Raw genomic sequence first — 20,134 nt, 5'->3', positions numbered from 1 at the left:
TGTACATTTTGATGAGAAATGAGTTTAATTTCAGATCTCTGACTTTTGATTGTAAACTTTGGTTTCTTGGCAAATTTGAGGACAGTGTAAAACACCATTGGGTCCTAAAAGAAACAGTGGGTCTTATCCACTAATAATTGAGTGGATTTTATCATATTTGTATGTTTCCCATGAATATTTACAACCTAATTCATAACACGTGTATGCACATGAATTTGCTATTAACCTCATTCTAATGTTAATGAATCCAGAGTTTCCCAAATGAGTGACTGTGTGCTTGAGGTTAGTCATTTGCATAAAACACACCCAAACCATCTCCATATAACGGCTTTCTAGGCAATCTTTCTCTCAGCATACAACATACAACTCTCTCTAAAGTCAAAATCTGCATTTGTTCTAAAGGGATATCTCGCAGCTCAAGCCACAACACAGCTTACTCTTTTACTGTATGATGAAATATATGTAAGATAACATAGGTATGTATAACATTTTATCAACATGATTCTAAGGCCACCCAGAGTTTGTGATTTTTGCATTCTAATTTGTACATACAAATGCTTATCAAATGAGACCCACTATGGCTAATTTAATCTTCTCTTCATTGTCTAAGAAAGAAATATTAACGAGATACAATTTGTTATTTTTCTTCCCTATTACAATATATTAAAATTCATAATTTATAAGCATCACATAAAAACAACTGTTTGCATTAAGAGTGAAGGACTAGTAGACTGATGGAATAAAACCTGTCACAGGAGATCTTTTTAACATCTTGTTTAGGGTTGCACAATAATGGTTAAACCGATAATTACGATTATTTGAAAAAACGATATAATTGGGATTATTATATATAGTGATGTTCGTTGAAGTCTCCTGCATGTCATTGCAAAGTCTGCAATGAAAAGTCAGACTTCAGTTTGAACTCGCGCATTTCTCATCAAATTCTTTGAAGATCAAATGATATGAGCTATGCTGAGACATGGAATTATGATAAGGGACTTTTAGGTATCGTTTAGATATCAGGAACACCAGGTCATCTGAGGCTTGGGTAACATCCCTGGTTATAACTTATACTAAAAGCATCTGGAAGATGGTCATGCATGAAGACAGGATTTCACTCAGTACTTTCATGCTTCTGAAAATGATCCAAAAAATGAGAGATCTGTACTGCACAGCATCAAATGTGCATTGTTCAGGTCCCATATCAGTGTTTTGCTGGTGCTGCAAAAAGCACAAAGACTCTTACTATAGAAGAAAAACAGGTTTGCACAAAACATTCCCAATTGTGTAAGGGTCGATCATGTTGAGGAAACAAGAAAAACATACTTCACAGCTTCACACTTTATTAGCTTTGGTAGCACAGTGTGGAAACACTGCATTATGATCTTCACTGGGAAATATGTGCATCTAATTTCTATAATAAATTTGTGGAAAAGTTGCTATGGTGTTCTAAACAGTGTTTACAATGTTTTTGAATAAAATCATGTCCAAATCCCGAACCCTAAGCAGCAACAGTAGTGATGCTTGCCTTCACAAACTAGCAAACTGGAATAAATCTCACATCCAGCCCTTTCCATCCAACCCATAAAATGCATTTATGCGAAAAGCAGAGCCATTAGGGAAGCCATCTGAATCAATACAAGCTACTAAAGGCAAAGACATCAAAGCGTAACAGACTCGACTGCATCTCACTGAAAAACTAGCTACGGTAATTAAGAAGCAACTGTTCTTCGCACAACAAAATCACGTGAGTTACTGAACACGGTACACGGGTAACATTAGCTCACAGTAAAACTGCACTTTTAGCATGAACTGTGATCTTTTTTCCTCTCTAAATTGGATTGTGTCACCACGAACTTGGTAAACGTCTTGGTAAAGGAACATTATATACAGTTAGCCAACAGAGATAACGGACACAGGATAATGAGAGAGATACATGCATCCCTTGAGGGACGGGGTGGGAGAGTTATTTTGTGGGTAGAAAAGATACGCTTTCTGTAAACATTCCTGTTTGCTGAAGCACCGTTGCGGGTCTAATGGTCAAGCTTCCTGCGTTGTTTCAGGACTGAATATTTTTAAAATGTCCAACAATATTATTCAGTCTCGCTCAGTGCTGGCAAGACAGCTGGGTAAACTGACATTGTGTCTGGACACCGAGATGTAAATTATTATAGACACGGCCTTGGCTCTCTTTGAATTTTTCACAAGCTCTCTATTGCTGACGTGAAGTAGAGTGGGTCTGTTCAGGTATACAGTTGAAGAAGAGCTGAGAGGAGGCTCGAATTGAGAAGAAATGGTCTTTTATTTAACTCTTTTCCCACCATTGACAGACATAATTCGGTAGGAGGCGTATTACACATCTTCAGAAAGAGTACTGAATCTTTGGATCAAAACACTGTGAAGAAGCAGAAACAAGTGATCTCATATGTAAACAGAAGCATGTAAAATAACGTGAACATCAAACATTAAACAGCATATAAATCAACTGCGTGCTGCGTAACGTTAGCGAATGAAATGTCGACCCAGGAAGTATAGGACTGTGAAGTTTTGGATGGAAGCGATCTACTCTATCTATGTTCTGATTATCTTTCTGAATCCAATCCAAATGTAGTCAGCTTTTTATTTAAAATTTTTCTTTTTTATGAAAACTATCCACATTAAAGTGCTTATAAAAAGTATGAATGAAACTAGAATAAAATGAGCTTTTTGTTTAAAAGCAGAGGCAAGGTTCTGTCTCTTGACATATTGCACGTTCAGATATTCAGACTGCAAAATATTCTCGGGGGGATATAAAATTTTTGTGAAAATTATCAAAAATGCTGCTGGTGGCTGGCAACAAAAAAAAGAAAAAAAAAAAAAACGCTGGCGGGCACCTTCTGTTTTTAGCTTAGCTAACTATCATTGCAGTCATCTAGTCTTGTAGAAAGTTTGTTCATGCAAATTTCACCATAGCTCATTTCTAGCATTTCAGTTTCTGGTGGTGAGAACAGTTATTTATGACTAAACAAGGTGCATAGCAACATGAATAATGTATTTGCTGTAATGCCTATAACCACTGAGATGCATCACATTCTCTCTGGAGGAAATGGCAGAGATGAGACAACTCTGAACATGAAACAGCTGTGTGCATTTCCTAGAGTCATCACAGGATATCCTGGCTTTAGAGTGTTAGCATACTGCTACAGGATGCTGTATTGTTTTGCAGATTTGGTTCTAAGGATACAAGAAACACACTGTACAACTCTTTCAATGTGTTTTAGAGATTATTTTGAGAGCTTTTCTCTAAATATGTCAGAGAAGTTCTGGGCTTTATCGATGGTCCAGGGACATGCAGAGTTTTCGTGTGGAGATGAGGTGAAGTGTGTCATCTTTGCACTAGCAGCACTAAATAAAATAGCAAAAATAATGTTTACAAACAGGCTTCCACACTGTGAAAAATCCAACTCACAAAAAGTTAGACTAATGATTATATTTTTAGTTAACTGGACAATTAAATCCAAAAATGTTGGCTTAACTAGTGAAAAGACGTTGGTTCAACAATCGTTGGACCAACCTAGTATTAATTGTAAATTAGATTTGTAAATGCAAGTTAACAAGCATACAAGTTGGGTTGGAGGTTGGAGCATGTGCACTGTAACGACCACGAAGTTGGCGCATGTGCAATGAAGCGCGCCAACACCGAACAGACAAAGGAACCTCACCCTAACTGTGGTAGATACGGTGAATAAGCTAAAGTCCCAAAAAGTCAGCGTATTCCTTTAACTTGCACTTATATTGCTCGTTTTGTAACATGTTTTGTGTTAACAATTTAAAATGTTAAACATAGAACATTTAAAGTACTTAGGACCGGTTGAATGAGATAACACTTTGAATGTTTTTTTTTTTTCTGCCTACTCATTTAATTACTTTTTTAAGAATGAGTATGGCTAAAGTGTTGAACATTGTCTGCTTTTTCCATTACCAATGTGTTGCTGCTGGTTTGAAATAAAACCTGGATCAAAATATCAAGCATGTAGTAGTTTTTTTAACCTTGTGTTGTTGTTTAAAAACACATTTTTAGTCAACTGAACGTACTTTATTAAGTCAAGTGAAAATAACATTAAAAGTTGTAATTTTATAATTTTCTATGTTTATTTAACTATAAAAAATCTGTGAACTACTTCGTTTAAAAGTTGAGTAAACTCAAAAAACATATTAAGCAAGTCTACCAGCAACCTCAACCCATGTCAAACACACTGCCAACACATCGCAAAAACCTCCTACCATCCTTTCCAACCCGCTTCCAACTTACACCACGCAAGCTGTCACACTAAATTCATGTTAACATGCATCTTATATAGTTCTATTGAAACAGTGAGTATTTTAATGTTTACATATTGGCTGTCTAGAGAATTTAGTCAGGTTAGACACCATACTGAATTTAACGAGGCTGAGGGATAGACTTTAATGTCCGTATAAAGGTCCTAGAGAACATCATTTTCACAATTTACAATTTTCAAAACTATTTTATTGAGTTTTTGTCTTCACAAAGACAAAAAAGTTAACACTTTTCATCAGCTAAACAATCGGTATGTTGTTAAACAACAGTACAATCCATTGAACACACAGTACTTCCATCCCTCACAGCCTTCTTAATAGCATGCATATGAGTAGCATACTGGCTGCTTATTAGTTATAATGCACATTAATGCTTTATTCTGCATGACTAGATCCCTTAATGGGATAGTTCACCCCAAAATTCTGTCATTAATTACTCACCCTCATGTCCTTCCAAACCTGTAAGACCTTTGTTTATCTTCAGAACACATTAAGGTCCATAAATGAAGAAAACCCATAGATAAAATAACCTGCATGGACAGCAATTCAACTACCACATTTAATGCCTAGAAAGGTATTAAGGACATCTTTAAAATAGTCCATCTGACATCAGTGGTTAAACCATAATTTTGCAAATATACGAGAAAACTTTTTGTGTATATAAAATAAAAATAATGAAAGTACCACGACAGCCCTTTGCTGTCAATGCAGCGTCAGAGAGCTCTTGGATTTCATCAAAAATATCTAAATTGATGTTCCGAAGATGAACAAAGTTCATATGGGTTTGGAACGACATGAAGGTGAGTAATTAATGACAGAATGTTTACTTTTGAGTGAACTATCCCTTGAATCCTTACCCCATATCTAAACTTAACAGCTAGCTTTCTTACAATCATTAAGGAGCAAATTAGGAGTTTGCGGCAAAAGTTTTATTATAGTCATAGTTTACAATTAGTGTATTTAATAGTTATAGTTAATAGTGAGAACTGGACCTTAAAGTAAGGTGCCATTGTATTTTCTGCATGGTCGTACCCTAGGAACTGTTAAAGCACTGATTTTTTAGCATAGTGGAATCAAATACTGGTCAACTGCATAATTGTTACTCTTACCTTCTATAAAGTCTGATGGTGTGTAGACTTTGCTGGCTTTCGCTTTGTCTCCACCTTGATTTGGCGCATTGAGGGCATGTAGTGCACTCTCCACCACCTCCCCCAGCTCGTCCCTGCGGTCCTTCCTCACCGGCTTCTCCTCGGGGTGACGGGTCAACCCCATTTCCAGCTGGTAGACGCGTTGTAAGGTGAAGCTCTCAAAGGGCACCACAGTGTACTCACTAGGAAGCCTTACCCCAGAGTGCACCTCTGCCCGGCTCAGCTGGCTGCGTAGGAACTCCTGCAGGTCGCTGTGACTGTGTTCGTCAGCCATGTCGCCCACCGTCCCCTTCCCAGCTGTCTTCTCCACAGAGTCCTGCATGCCTTTAAGTTGTTCACTCCGTTCCTGGAGAGCTTCTTTGAGTTGAGCGATTTGTTTTTTCAAGCTGGCAATATGCTGCCGGTGCTGCTCTTCGCGCTCTTGGAGAAGGGCTTGGAACCCTTCCCGTCCGGCAGGGCCGATGGGGGCACCTCCAACCCCACCTGGCCTGCTTGGACCTCCTGGCATAGCCATCCCTCCAGCCCTGGGCAGGGGTTGCCCAGCCATGGGCTCATCAGCATGGGGGCTGCAAGTAATGACATAAAGGAGGGAAAGACAACAGCACACCACCACTAACAGAACACCCACACGTGAGAGCCAGGCCAGAAGACCCCTGCGCAGCATCACAGCTGACAACAACAAGGTGGGTAGGATGACGCAGTTCAATAAAGTTGGGACACCTCTGCGTACCATCAAAAACAAGACGAACAGATCAGCCAACGGCAGCCCATGCCAGAACCATTTGTTGAAGTCACTAGGGTATGTCTTTGATTAAAACGAAGAGGAACTGTTTGTGTTTTATCTGTTGACTAAAGTCTCATATTTCTCAGGTGTAGACCACAAAGCAAGTTTTGTTCAAAACTTTACTGTCGAGTCCCATTCCATCCGCTTCAGCCTGGCTCTTCATGCACATACTTTGTCATGGGTCAAGTTACGGCCACTTCCTCTTCTTCAGGATACTATTAGTTCGCTGTCCAGACAAATGAACCATTGGACCAGTTCAGTAGCGACATGCGCATATCTCCATCTGGTGAAAATTGCTCATTCTTCTTTGAGGTAGCGTGACAGACCCTTGAGAGAATATCTGGAATGGATCCTCCATTCTAAAGCGCTCCCACTGACCAAAAAGAGGAAACCATTCATTAAAGGTTTAGCCATTAGACGTCCATGGCTATGGTCCATAAAATCTAGTTTGAAGGCTGGTCATTTGCCATCAGTTTCTTTTAACTTCATATAATGGTCCAACGATGTTGAAAAGTCCAAAGAGGCAGTCTGTATGACTTCCTTAATCTATTCAGAGTCCTCTGCATGTTTCATCAGGTGTTGCTTCTGATCTTCACAGGTCTATCTAGAAAAAGGTACAAAAAGGAGATTAAACTGATTATGTTGTGTAGAACCAGATCTGTAGGCGGATGAAGGTCTCCTATATGTTAATCAGCCAAACTTCAAAATACATCAATACGGATAGCTTGGTGTTATCATACCATTAAAAAGACAAAATTGAGTTGTTACATGATGATGAGGTGAGGGCATAGGGTTCAAGTCAGTCTATCTAGTTAGCAAACACACTGTTTATTTTAAAGTGACCTAAAGGTCTAAATTCAGTACCTACTTAGCCAAGCAAAGCATTTTGGGGAGGCTCCAGTGCAGGAGAACAGTGCTGTCACTGATGTGTGAAAATAAGAGATGTGTGTTAAAAGCAGTCTTACGGGAACAAGCCAGACAACTCAGACTGGAGATGAACAGCCGCACTGTAAGTTGAGCAAACACACACGATAGGCCGAGCATTCATAGATGCACACACACACAACCGTGCACATATGCATGCAGTCACAGACACATGTGTATCTGTGACTAGGGGAAAACACAGAAACACTGTGTTAGAAAGCTGGAAAGCTATGGTGTTAAAAGATATAGCGTGAAAAAAAAGAGAGCGTAAAGAGATGTAGGATTCTCTGAATATGTGTGAGTGCTTGTGTGTGTGTGTGTGTGTGTGCTGACTCACCACACAATTAGCCCTTTATAGGTTAGTGGGAGGCTTGATTTAATGAAAGGATTAGTTATGTTAGTGGTGAATACTGGACTGTATCAAGGAGAGTTGGCCACAGACCAACACCAAGGAGGGGGGTGTCTATTTATCTGAGACTGGCACTCAAATATGGACTGACTCAGTTATTCAAACACTCCATCCATCCATCATTTGGCTCACTCACCTATTCATCCAATCACTTTTACATTCATTTATTCACCCAATAACTTATTCATTCATTCATTTACTCTTTCAATCACTCATTCACTTACTGATTCATCCGATCGCTTATTCTTTGATTTATTCATTCATTCTTTCACTCACTCAATAATTTATTCAATTAGTTAAGAGGTGTTCCACACTAAGTGCCCTACACAGGGTGACTTTATAGAGTATTCCACCATCTTGCATTCATGTTCAGTTTGAAGAACACTACAGTTGTCATAGGGAATAAGGGAACATTGATACATCTCTTTACAGGAAGCGGAGAGGTAAATTCACTCAGAAGTTACTGTGCAGCTGTTTCCAGCACTGCAAAAAGCGTGACTAAAATAAACCCAATGAACAGGAGTTGAGACATTTTTATTAGTTTAATTAGTCACAGGTGTGGGTTGTACGTGACTGTATGTGGGAATAAAATGCAAGAGATGCAACAGTTACAAGACAACTATATAAAACTAATATGAAAAGATACATCTAATAAACCCAAAGTATTTATTTTCATATTACATTTAACAGCATTTATAATTTTGTTTAGGGCTTTTAAATTTGACTTTTTATATTTACTGAAAATTTATAAATAATAACCTTCATAAAACACTTAATTCGTTCATTCTTTCACTGACTGATTCAATTAAATCACTTCTTTGTTCATTCTTTTACTCACTGACTGATTCATTCAATCGATACTGATTCATTCATTCTTTTACTCACTGACTGATTCATTCAATCGATTACTGATTCATTCATTCTTTTACTCACTGACTGATTCATTCAATCGATTACTGATTTGTTCATTCTTTTACTCACTGACTGATTCATTCAATCGATACTGATTCATTCATTCTTTTACTCACTGACTGATTCATTCAATCGATTACTGATTTGTTCATTCTTTTACTCACTGACTGATTCATTCAATCGATTACTGATTTGTTCATTCTTTTACTCACTGACTGATTCATTCAATTGATTACTGATTTGTTCATTCTTTTACTCACTGACTGATTCATTCAATCGATACTGATTCATTCATTCTTTTACTCACTGACTGATTCATTCAATCGATTACTGATTTGTTCATTCTTTTACTCACTGACTGATTCATTCAATCGATTTGTGATTTGTGCATTCTTTTACTCACTGACTGATTTGATCATTCAATCGATTACTGATTTGTTCATTCTTTTACTCACTGACTGATTCATTCAATCGATTACTGATTTGTTCATTCTTTTACTCACTGACTGATTCATTCAATCGATTACTGATTTGTTCATTCTTTTACTCACTGACTGATTCATTCAATCGATTACTGATTTGTTCATTCTTTTCACTGACTGACTGATTCATTCAATCGATTCACTGATTCATTCATTCTTTTACTCACTGACTGATTCATTCAATCGATTACTGATTTGCTCATTCTTTTACTCACTGACTGATTCATTCAATCGATTACTGATTTGTGCATTCTTTTACTCACTGACTGATTCATTCAATCGATTACTGATTTGTTCATTCTTTTACTCACTGACTGATTCATTCAATCGATTACTAATTTGTTCATCACTCACTGACTGATTCATTCAATCGATTACTGATTTGTTCATTCTTTTACTCACTGACTGATTCATTCAATCGATTACTGATTTGTTCATTCTTTTACTCACTGACTGATTCATTCAATCGATTACTGATTTGTTCATTCTTTTACTCACTGACTGATTCATTCAATCGATTACTGATTTGTTCATTCTTTTACTCACTGACTGATTCATTCAATCGATTACTGATTTGTTCATTCTTTTACTCACTGACTGATTCATTCAATCGATACTGATTCATACATTCTTTTACTCACTGACTGATTCTTTCAATCAACTACTTATTTGCTCATTCTTTTACTCACTGACTGATTCATTCAATCGATTACTGATTTGTGCATTCTTTTACTCACTGATTCATTCAATCGTACTGATTCGTTCATTATTTTACTCACTGACTGATCCATTTAATCGATTACTGATTCTTTCATTTTTTGACTCATTGACTGATTCATTCAATCAGTAACTAATTCAGTACTGATTCATTCAATCATCTACTTATTCATACATTCTTTCAGTGAGTGACTGATTCCTTCAATCACTCACTGATTCAATTACTCATTCATTCATTCATCCATTTTTTTCACCTAAAGAGTGATTCATTCAGTCACTTATTCATTCACCCTTTAATTCACCCACTGACTTATTCAATTACTTAATTTATTCTTTCACTCACTGATTGATTCACACCAGCACTCAATCATCCATGCAATCACAAATTCATCCATTCATTCACTCACTCATGCAATCATTCATATAATCACACATTTCCTGACTTATTCATCCATTCACTTGCTTATTCATTCATTCAGTGACTTACTCATCATTTTACATTAAGATTAATTTCCTCTTCTGCCAACCTATTAGATACTGTATATGACAGCAAAGAGCCGTCTGTTACTGCATAACAAGAGTAGATGACATTCAGTGACTGAATCTCTCTCAAGGTGGTGATACAAAATGACTAATCTTTTCATTACTATTCGTCTCATTTAAGAGCTCACACATGACTGAGAGAAAAGATGCCTCACACCATGTTACGCTATTCCAGCTCACTCGTACAGCCGCCAGGACGAGCACAGCATGAGTCTGCCAGCAATTCATTCTCCCCGCTGTGACCATGCCATACAACACCAGAGCCAAGACCACAAAGAAAACACACAGCTGAACAACACTGAGGAAAGTTAGGAGGAGCTTGACAACCTTAAACAAATGAGAAAGAAAGACTTCAAATTTCTCTTCTGAAACTGTGTTGTTGTTTAGCTGTGATTAGCATTGTGAAGGGCTGTTTTTTAGATGATGGCCTGCTCTGTGTTTATGCCAGTCAAACTTTATTATCACGGATGGAAAATCCAGCTGTGTTTTGGAACATGCTGGCTGGTTTCTAACTGGTCTAAGCTGTGTCATTAGTCGACTGACCAGCCACAATGCTCCAAAAACCAGCCTGAATTCCTTGATATAGTATGATCAAATGGTAGTTGGTTTGGTTGCTTGTCTATGACAATCTACCAGCTCTTAGACCAACTACAGACCAGAAAACTTGTTCCAAAACCAGATTTCCCATCAGAATTAAATTAGTCTACTAATTTAAATACAATGACATTTTGCAAGGTGCCATAGAATGCATTGATACAATATTTTAAATTGTTCTCTATATCTATATCTACACAGAAGGATTGTGGCTTAGGTAAGGGCAAAAAATCTCCAGAAAGGGTTTTACATGTCCATTTACAAACCTAGGACTTGTCCCTAGAATGAAATGGTCTGTTTTTACCTTATTTGGAAGGGTCATGAATAATAATGTTGAGCTCTGCTCTGATTGGCTGTTTCACAGTGCGGCTCATTTCAGTAGCTCACACAGCAGGAAGGAAACACAGGGAAAATATATATTTCAATACTGTCTCTCGTAGTTATATCGTTGACTAATTATACTCTAAAAATATTAAATGCATCCAAAATGCATCAGAAATCAATATGCGGGGCATTGAAACTTTTTGTCCCTTTAGTGGCTCGCGTTATTTTATTAGAACATTAACGTTATTTGTTTTCCGTGCCTTTCTGAATACCGACAGCAACATATCCCTGCACATCACATCCCATTCACAGCCTGGCACATAACATTTATTTCCATGATCTGCCATTTTCGCTATAAATAACATGGGCGGGTATATGCAAGTGTTGGAGGCGTAACTATTAGTGATCCCGACTGTAACGTCAACGTAACGTAACGTAACATAACAACGTCGTGTTATGTTCTAATTTGCCTATTTTTCAATGGTCCTTTGCATGCACCAGATTTACATAAGCAGGAGGAAATAAAGTTGTTTGAGGCTCACAGTATGCCATTTCCATGTACAGAACTGTTATTATTCAACTATGCCCAGGAAAATACAGTTTTCCATTCTATGGCACCTTTAATAAAACTTCAGTATCAGGTCACTATTTTCTTACAACTTCCTGACAACTTCCTCAAAGATCTTAATCAGAGTAAAAGGTTGTGCGTGTGCACGAGCAATGGCCAGTTTGCGAACCAAGCGCATTTACATTAGTTCAATTACTTTCACAAGCCCTGATCTGCAGACTCAGCTGCTGTTATACTATCTGGCTGTGGTGCGCAGTCAGGAAACGGTGTGTGTTTTTTTCTTCATTTTGCAATTTTCATTTTCGGAGGCTTTTGCTGACCATTGTGCCGGCTACAGAAAGCTGTGTGTTTTGCACACATCTATAGATCAGACTTTAACACAGAGGCACTTTGAATGCTTATGTCTCACATATTCACATACCTATATGATAAACATGTTTCTGAATTATTTTAATATTTTTGAGGGGTTGTATAAAGTAAAAAATGCCAGTCCAAATATCACAATTTAGGTGGAAAAAGCTTCAATTAATGATATATTTGAGATTTTTTTAACAAACCATCTAACTAGTATTTGAAAAACACCTGACTGCAAAGAAAAAGTCATAAGATGCATGTTCGTCAAGGCTAATAAGTTTCATAAATATCAGATTTGACCTTTTTATTAGAAGGCAAAGTTAGTTCACGTCATGTGGTGCAACTCCCCAAAAACAAATGATATTTATGAAGTCATTTATGCTATCTGAAAAAAATGCAATTACCTTGACAAATATTTGTAAAAACTTTTTTGAAAATAATGACTAATATGTGTACACATGTATTTAAGGAGTAAAGAAAATATGTTACTATTTTTTAATTGATGGTTACACCACATTACATTTTTAGTTATTAAATAGAAAATCCCTCTATGCCATTTTCTCAAAACATTTTAAAACCACATGAAACAAATTATATATATATATATATATATGCTTATTTAAATATATATATATATATATACACACGTGTGTGTGTGTGTGTGCGTGTGTATGTAGATAGATAGATGGAACATTTCACACTTTGTACATTTCTAAGAACTTGGCACTTTTTAAACTACTTTCTGTCTTTTTTGCTGAAATTGAGCATCAACTACAATGTCTGCACTACTTTACTGTCAAGACGGTATGAAAATAGTGTGTCACACAGAAAGATGAAAGACAAAGAAGGAAAACCCTCAACAGCCCACCTCACAGTTGTCGTTCACTGCAGCAACTTCTCTCTTAATAAAACCACTTCCTGTGTCCACAGGGCACGGGTGCCTGACATGGGCTTCCTGTGCAAGTACAGCTCACATCATCAAAGACAAAAAAAAAAAAAAAAAAAAAAAAAACAAAAAAAAAAAAAAAAAAAAAAAAAACATAAAAGAGCTTAATATTTTTTCTTCATAAATGAATGATCTAAAATCCTGATCCACCACTTTCCTCTAAACTGTCAATGCTTATATAAATAATGGATGCTTCGGATTGTGTAACTGAGCAATACTGCAGAATCACAATGACTGGTGTAAAATAAGTCTATTCTACACCCATCGCATGTGTTTTTTTCATGATTCTTGTATCTGCTGTCCTCTTCTCCTCCATTAAAAGACGTCATCAGCATTCCCTGAAGGGTTGCAGAGATGCCTTTGAGGAGGAACTGTCTGAACCAGCTAATTTAACAAGGTGGGATATCCAGATAGAGGAAAAGAGAGGCCACAGAGACACAAGCCAAGTCAAGCCCTGCTGTTTCACTGCTGCATTAGAGGGACGACTCCAGAGAAAGCAATTCCAGGTGTTGCTCATGCTTGGTTCACGGAAAACACGGGGGACGGGAGGCTGAAGGGATGGAAGGAGAATAACGTGGAGAAACAGGGAATGTGGGAGAGTTAGAGAGAGAAACAGAGCAGAAGAGACAGAGTAAGGCCTCTTTGATGTCCTTCTGGGCCTCAGGTGATTCTCATTCCCCTTAATTAAGTTGGATCTCCTCATGTGCAACCCAGATCATACCTACCACATGGCCTGCCTTTAAAATCAACAGGAAACTGTGTTCACAACACTTTTTACGACTGTTTGTGACACATTTCTGAGTGAAACGGGATGTTTAAGGAGAAAAAAGTATTGTGGGACTTGATTTTATCAGGAATTGATTCATTTGGACAATATTGGTTCAGTTGGTTAATATAGCTTGTTATTCATGTAGTCCAAATGTTTTGATTAAAAAAGAAAAGTTTAATCTTACCCAACGTACATGCATTTTATAGTTATATAACGTCGTTAGCTTAGCAACATGCTAATTCTAAACTTCACGAGTCAAATCTTTATAAGATACAGAATTTTGTTTTATAATTCTTCTAAATAAAACAGACTGTTTTACCCTATATTTTAGTGTGTTATGTTTTTTATAACCTAGTTATTGGAGTATTTCATTATTAGCTTAGCAACATGCTAACTCCAAATTCTGTCTGAACTGAATTATTCCACCATCTAACGTACCACATTTGGGCTTGCAATTAGTGACTGAAATTATTATTTTTTATTTTATTTTTTTTCACAGAAAAACCAAAAACTCTCCTCTTTTTTGGCACATGGTTATCTGTCCACATTGTGGGAATGTAATAAATGCTAAAACAGTTCAAATGTCATCAGAGAAGCACTAATAAAGTCTCAATGTTTCAGTCAATGATTTTGGCCCTCCAAAACTATCTCGGCCAAATATGTTTGGTTGCCAAAATGCCAGTGTATCACTTTTTATAACACTTACTGGTCATTTAAAACCAAATACAGATAAAATAGTTAGAATTAATATATCACCTATTTTAACATTTCTGTTAAAATTTCATTTGTTAGCCTATTGTTAAGCTTGCAACATGCTAATACAAACTCTTCTGAAATCACATTAGAATGAGTTGAAAGTTGTTGCCTGTGAATTGCGTTAAAGATGGTCAATTTGGAGGCTTATTTTCACTAAGGATACTCTCTTAAAAGGCGGCTGTGTCTGCAACAGACAGAAAGAAAACGTAGATTTTAGACAGAGTCTATTTGACAGGTAGCTGGAGGAAAGAGGGTTGATGACGTCAGTGGAAAAGTCATTTCAGAGAGGAAGCAAGTTGTAAGTTCATGAAGACAAACATTGTTTTTCTTCAGAATAGCAAGCACCAATGAATCATTCACAGGAATCTGAGTTAGGAATATACATTTTGATTTAATTTAGTCTTTAACCCAACCCTGTCCTTAAAAACGCCCCTTCTTACACAACCACCATTCATACTCCTTCTGCTACCAACACACAACAAATCACATCTCAAATTATGTCAGCACTTTAAAAACACACCACGGCCTCTCATTACGACAAAATATCTGCACCTCCTTCAATTTAAGGTTTCCGAGACCCAGCTCCAGCTGCCTCTTAATTCAAGCCGCTTCATATTTACTGTGTCAAAAAATATGAACAATACGCCCTCAAAACACTTTAGAAACTATCAAAAATACATCACACCCAAATACAATACATGCGCTCTAAAAAAGAAAATAGCAGAAAAGAATAACACAACTTAATTTTAATACAGCATATAGCGGATTGCTATATACAAAATATCCAATTTGTTCGCACAACAGATTTGATTTGGTGTATGGAAGAATCCATCGTAAAAATATGTATTTAAGTGTCTAGAATGAGTGCTGACAGATTTTGGTTTACCATGCAGCCAGTAGCCACACACTATGTTTCCCACATCTGAGCCACAATTGGAGGGCACTTGTTTATAAAAAAAAAATTTCTCAACCCTGAAGTCTTTATAAAAAAACAAAAAAACAAATATATTCTAATAAATAGACAAATTAAAATCCTGCTCATTTGTCCAACAAGTGGTTCTTGATTCAGAGGACTTGAGTCTAGAATTTACAATATACTGTAAACAACGGCTGTGTTCACAATTGCATACTGTCTTTTAATTTCTGCAGAATTTAGTATGCATTGATGTACTGAATGCTTGAATGGCCAAAATGTGCAGTATACAACATAGAGCACTGAGGAATACTGTATCCCATAATGCATGGCTCTTGACTTGATCCTCCATTTCCAACATAATGAATAAACATAATATCATTTGCATTAACTATCTTTCACTATTTGATAAGACTAATTTGGATTTACATGCCAATTAACAAAATTAATCTCCAAGATCACTCATTATGCCACATGATGACAAAAAATAAATAGGCATTTAGAGGGACAGTTCACCCAAAAATAAAAAAAAATGTAGCATCTAATAACCTGTATGTCATTTCAAACTTCTATGAATGTCTTTCTTTTGTGTAAAAATAAGAGTTTATTTTCAGAGAAATGTGTATTTGTTATTATATTTATTATATTTATCTATTTTTGTCCATATTGTGGAAGTCAGTGGGCTCAAAAGTTGTTTGGTTTCCAGTGTTTTTCAGAATACCTTCTTTTAAATTCTGCAGAAGACAGAAACTCATAGTCATAATGACTGCGTTTTCATTTTTGGGTAAACAGTCCTTTTAAATGTATCTGAACTATTTCTTGTTGAATATTGCTAAATCAAAAATTTCCACAAAGGCTTTCTTTTACATTACTAGACTGTGAATCCAAGCTAAATATAATATTTACGAGTAATGCAGTGTAAGTCGTCAGGCTGATTTTTAATTTTCTCCTCTCTATAAAAGCTTTGTGGCAAGCCTCAATGACCAAATGCTTCTTTCAGCCCAAAACAGCAGGACAGCTCACTGCCATAGCTAAGGACACCTAGTCACCATAGCAATCTCCTCAACAGGATGGGAGGGCTGTATTGACAAATTTTTAACATGAGATGGACACCAGATTCAACCTCTGGAAGCAAGAGAGGAACTTACAACATGCTAGTTTTGTCGCTCAAAGAATTGAACGTGAAGCGCAAAGAGAATTGATATAAGCAGAGATGATATAAGAGTACAGGAACTGCAGATAAATATAATAAATATAGTAAATATGGTACTTTTTTAATATTCGAAAGCAAGTCGCGCAATATAACTTAAAGGGATAGTTCACCATAAAAATATAATTTCATAATTTTTCACCTTTTTTTTGTGGAACAAAACAGAAGATATTTTGAAGAATGTTTTTGTCCATACTAGGTCTGCACAATATTCCAATATGGCAGTGCATTCATTTATTTATCGCCAACTTGTCAAAATAAAAGCTTAATGGTTTTTCCATTTGAAAATATAAAGAAATTTTACAGTATTTTTTTATCATTTATACAGTACTTTTGCACAGTATTTTTATTTTACAGTATCATTACTATATATATATATATATATATATATATATATATATATATATATATATATATATATATATATATATGTATTAGATTATCACAGTAACCTCAATATTATAATTAATAATCACAATAAAATCATGACATTTATTATTATTTTATAGCCATATTGACCTGGTCAAAAACAGTGGGAATGTGGTTTAGAAAAACTCAGGTGGAAAGAGATTTTTTTTAAACTCTGGTTACTGAAAGAGGTTTGAGTCAGTTCTTGTAAAATATAAACTCAAGTATGAACAGCCAAATTTTCACGTTTTTCTAAATCTTGCAGTTGTGAAAAAAAAATTCACAATTAAAAAAAAAGTCCTTAAAGTAAAAAATATTTTTGTAGCATTATTATTCTTATTACCAGCAGCATTTATATATATTTATCTTTTTTTTTTGCATTTATACTCTTCAAAAAAAAATCACCTTTAATCATTTTTTTTAAAGAATAAATAATTCTAGAATTAGTACTCACTAATTCTAGAATTATTTATTATTTAAAAAAAATTAAAGTAATATTATGTTATATTGCCGTATATATATATATATATATATATATATATATATATATATATATATATATATATATATATATATATATATATATATATATATATATATATATATATATTATATATATATATAGACCAATATATATAGACGAAACGGTGATGATGTTTTTGTAGGTGGGGCCTATCTGGTGACAGATAATGACAGTTTCAAGTAGCATATATTTCAAACATTCTGACTTCTTGCAATTCCAAGATTATATCTCAGAATTCTGATAAAACAACTCGTCATTCTCTCTTTGATGACAGTATTCTATAAAAATGATTTTCATTCCAATTCTGACATCCAAAGGCACAACAATACATTTTCTCCCTTATTCCGTGTATTTTACTCATTTCCTGCACTTGTTGCCAGTGTTTTTCTGCCACCACCATGAGCGCGCAGCTGCAAGTGACATAACTGTGACATCTACTCCAAATTGGTCTACTGCAGAAAAGCAAATCATCACTGGATCCCACTGAATTTCATTGTATAGATAAAAAAATGTTGGGTGAACTATTGTTCAAAAATCATTCTGCATAATTTTTGTGCCACTAACCACTCCAAAAATGATTGCAAAAATAATGTCTGTCTGAATAAGATAACAAATACTCTGCCTGTCTTCCATTACTTGGACGAACAGCCCTTTCTTCCCCAATCTCACACTACTGGCTGAGCCAGCCTTATTATGTATGATTTCTTGGTACTATGGTGCAAAAATCACACTCTTTCACCTTCAGCCTCCATTTAGATTAGAAGATTTGGATAAGCCTTTGAATTTGTCAGGGAATTAGCAATGATTTGTTTTACTGCCGCATACTGTATAATAAACACGTACAAACTACTGCAAATGTTCCGGATATTCCAAACCCAGAATAGACAAGGAAACAGAAGATCATATTAATAAGCTTGAATGTGTGCATGAGAGAAAGTGGGCATTAGTGCACGGAAAAAATGAAATAATCAGAGAGCAGGCATTACTATTACAAACTCATCATCAGTATGGCAAAATAAACGGATACTGGAATTAAAAAGTAGTTTTGATTTAAAGCTGCCATTGTCCAAAGAGTTTGAGGTCTAGACATGGAGCAGCTGAATTCACCCAGTATCTATTATGAATAAAATGACTACTTTAACTAATGTTACATGCCATGCTTTGAGCAATACCCATCATTCTGTCAGCGTAGAGGAAGCAGATTCAGTTTGGCAGACAGCCCAACTGTTAAAAAGCAAAACGGTGTTTATCCAAAGGAATTCTTGATAAGTTCTGGAGGATGTTTTAAGCTGCATTTCCTTCTCAGAGCAAATGATAAAATCAAACCTGATTTAACCAACTGTGTACTTTATAGTGTGCAGATATCATGTTTGGCAAAAAATGCACTCAGTTACATAATTTTCCCTGCACACACACACTACAGTTCAAAAGGTCTGTAAGATTTTTTTTTTTAATGAAAATATAAATTTTATTCAGCAACCATGTAATAAATTGTTTAAAAGTGTCCTTGAAGACATTAATATTGACATTTTGATAGCGAAAAAATTCAGTTTGAACTTTCTATCCTTCAAAGAATCCTGAAACAAACTTATATATATGTTTTTCAGCATTCATTATATAAGAAATGTTTCTTGAGCAGCAAATCTGCATATTATTATGATTTCTGAAGGACCATGTGACACTGAAGACTGGAGTAATGATGCTGAAAATTCAGCTTTGCATCACAGGAATAAATTACATTTTAAAATAAATTAACATAGAAAACAGTTATTTTAAATTGTAATATTATTTGCTGTTTTTAATATATTTTTGAGTCTTGGTGAGCATAAGAGACTACAAAAATATTTTTTTTTAAATCTTACTGAGCACAAACCTTTGAAGAGTACACTGAATGTACTTCACTTAAGTTCCTGAGATGTCTGAATAATCTGCCAAGACTGCTCAAATCTTGCTCCTTACAGCGCTCAGATAACTCGCCTGAACAAACTAACTCCTCTATACAAGTGCACATTCAATATTTGAAAGTCAGTTTCTGTTTAGTCACATACACTTGGCTACAAAAAGCAACTGCACATTACCACATTTATTGCCCCAGAAGAAAGATACAGTTAATTCACCACACTATTGATCCTATAGTGGGACATGTTGTCTCACTATATGGGGTAAGTGGTCATAATGGAGCCATTAAACAGCCTTCAGATAATACACAGCTAAATTAAAGCAGTTATGAAACACAAAACATGAAACAGCAAAAAAGTAACACATGTATGTGACACTGTTCAACTTTTCTTCAATGCATAGCTGCCTTTGTGTTGATTTGTTTACAGATATTTATATATATATATATAACACACACACACACACACACACACATATGTATGTAATACACAAACACACACAAACACACACACACACACACACATATGTATGTATGAAGATTATGTCATTTTAGTTCGGAGGACAGAATAAGAACAATAAAATTGCTAATTTAAGATGGTTTAAACCATATTGAAACTAACATATAAAACCTACA

General features: G+C 35.6%; 1 protein-coding gene across 2 annotated transcripts in view; it reads right to left on the bottom strand.

Annotated features, from left to right (window-relative positions):
• csgalnact1a (chondroitin sulfate N-acetylgalactosaminyltransferase 1a) overlaps positions 1-20,134 on the bottom strand; it is a 37,165-nt gene that overhangs the window by 16,515 nt on the left and 516 nt on the right. The window contains exons 2-3 of one of the 2 annotated variants that reach the window (XM_042732294.1): positions 12,945-13,031; positions 5,427-6,853 (exon numbers count right to left, since the gene is read on the bottom strand). In XM_042732294.1, coding sequence (XP_042588228.1) covers positions 5,427-6,198 — 772 coding nt within the window. In that variant the 5' untranslated portion in view covers positions 6,199-6,853; positions 12,945-13,031. The remainder of the gene's footprint in view (positions 1-5,426; positions 6,854-12,944; positions 13,032-20,134) is intronic. The other variant, XM_042732293.1, reaches the window with a different exon arrangement.

This window comes from Cyprinus carpio, chromosome B10 (assembly GCF_018340385.1).
Source record: "Cyprinus carpio isolate SPL01 chromosome B10, ASM1834038v1, whole genome shotgun sequence".
Lineage (NCBI taxonomy): Eukaryota > Metazoa > Chordata > Actinopteri > Cypriniformes > Cyprinidae > Cyprinus > Cyprinus carpio.
This window is presented reverse-complemented; position numbering and strand designations above follow the sequence as displayed.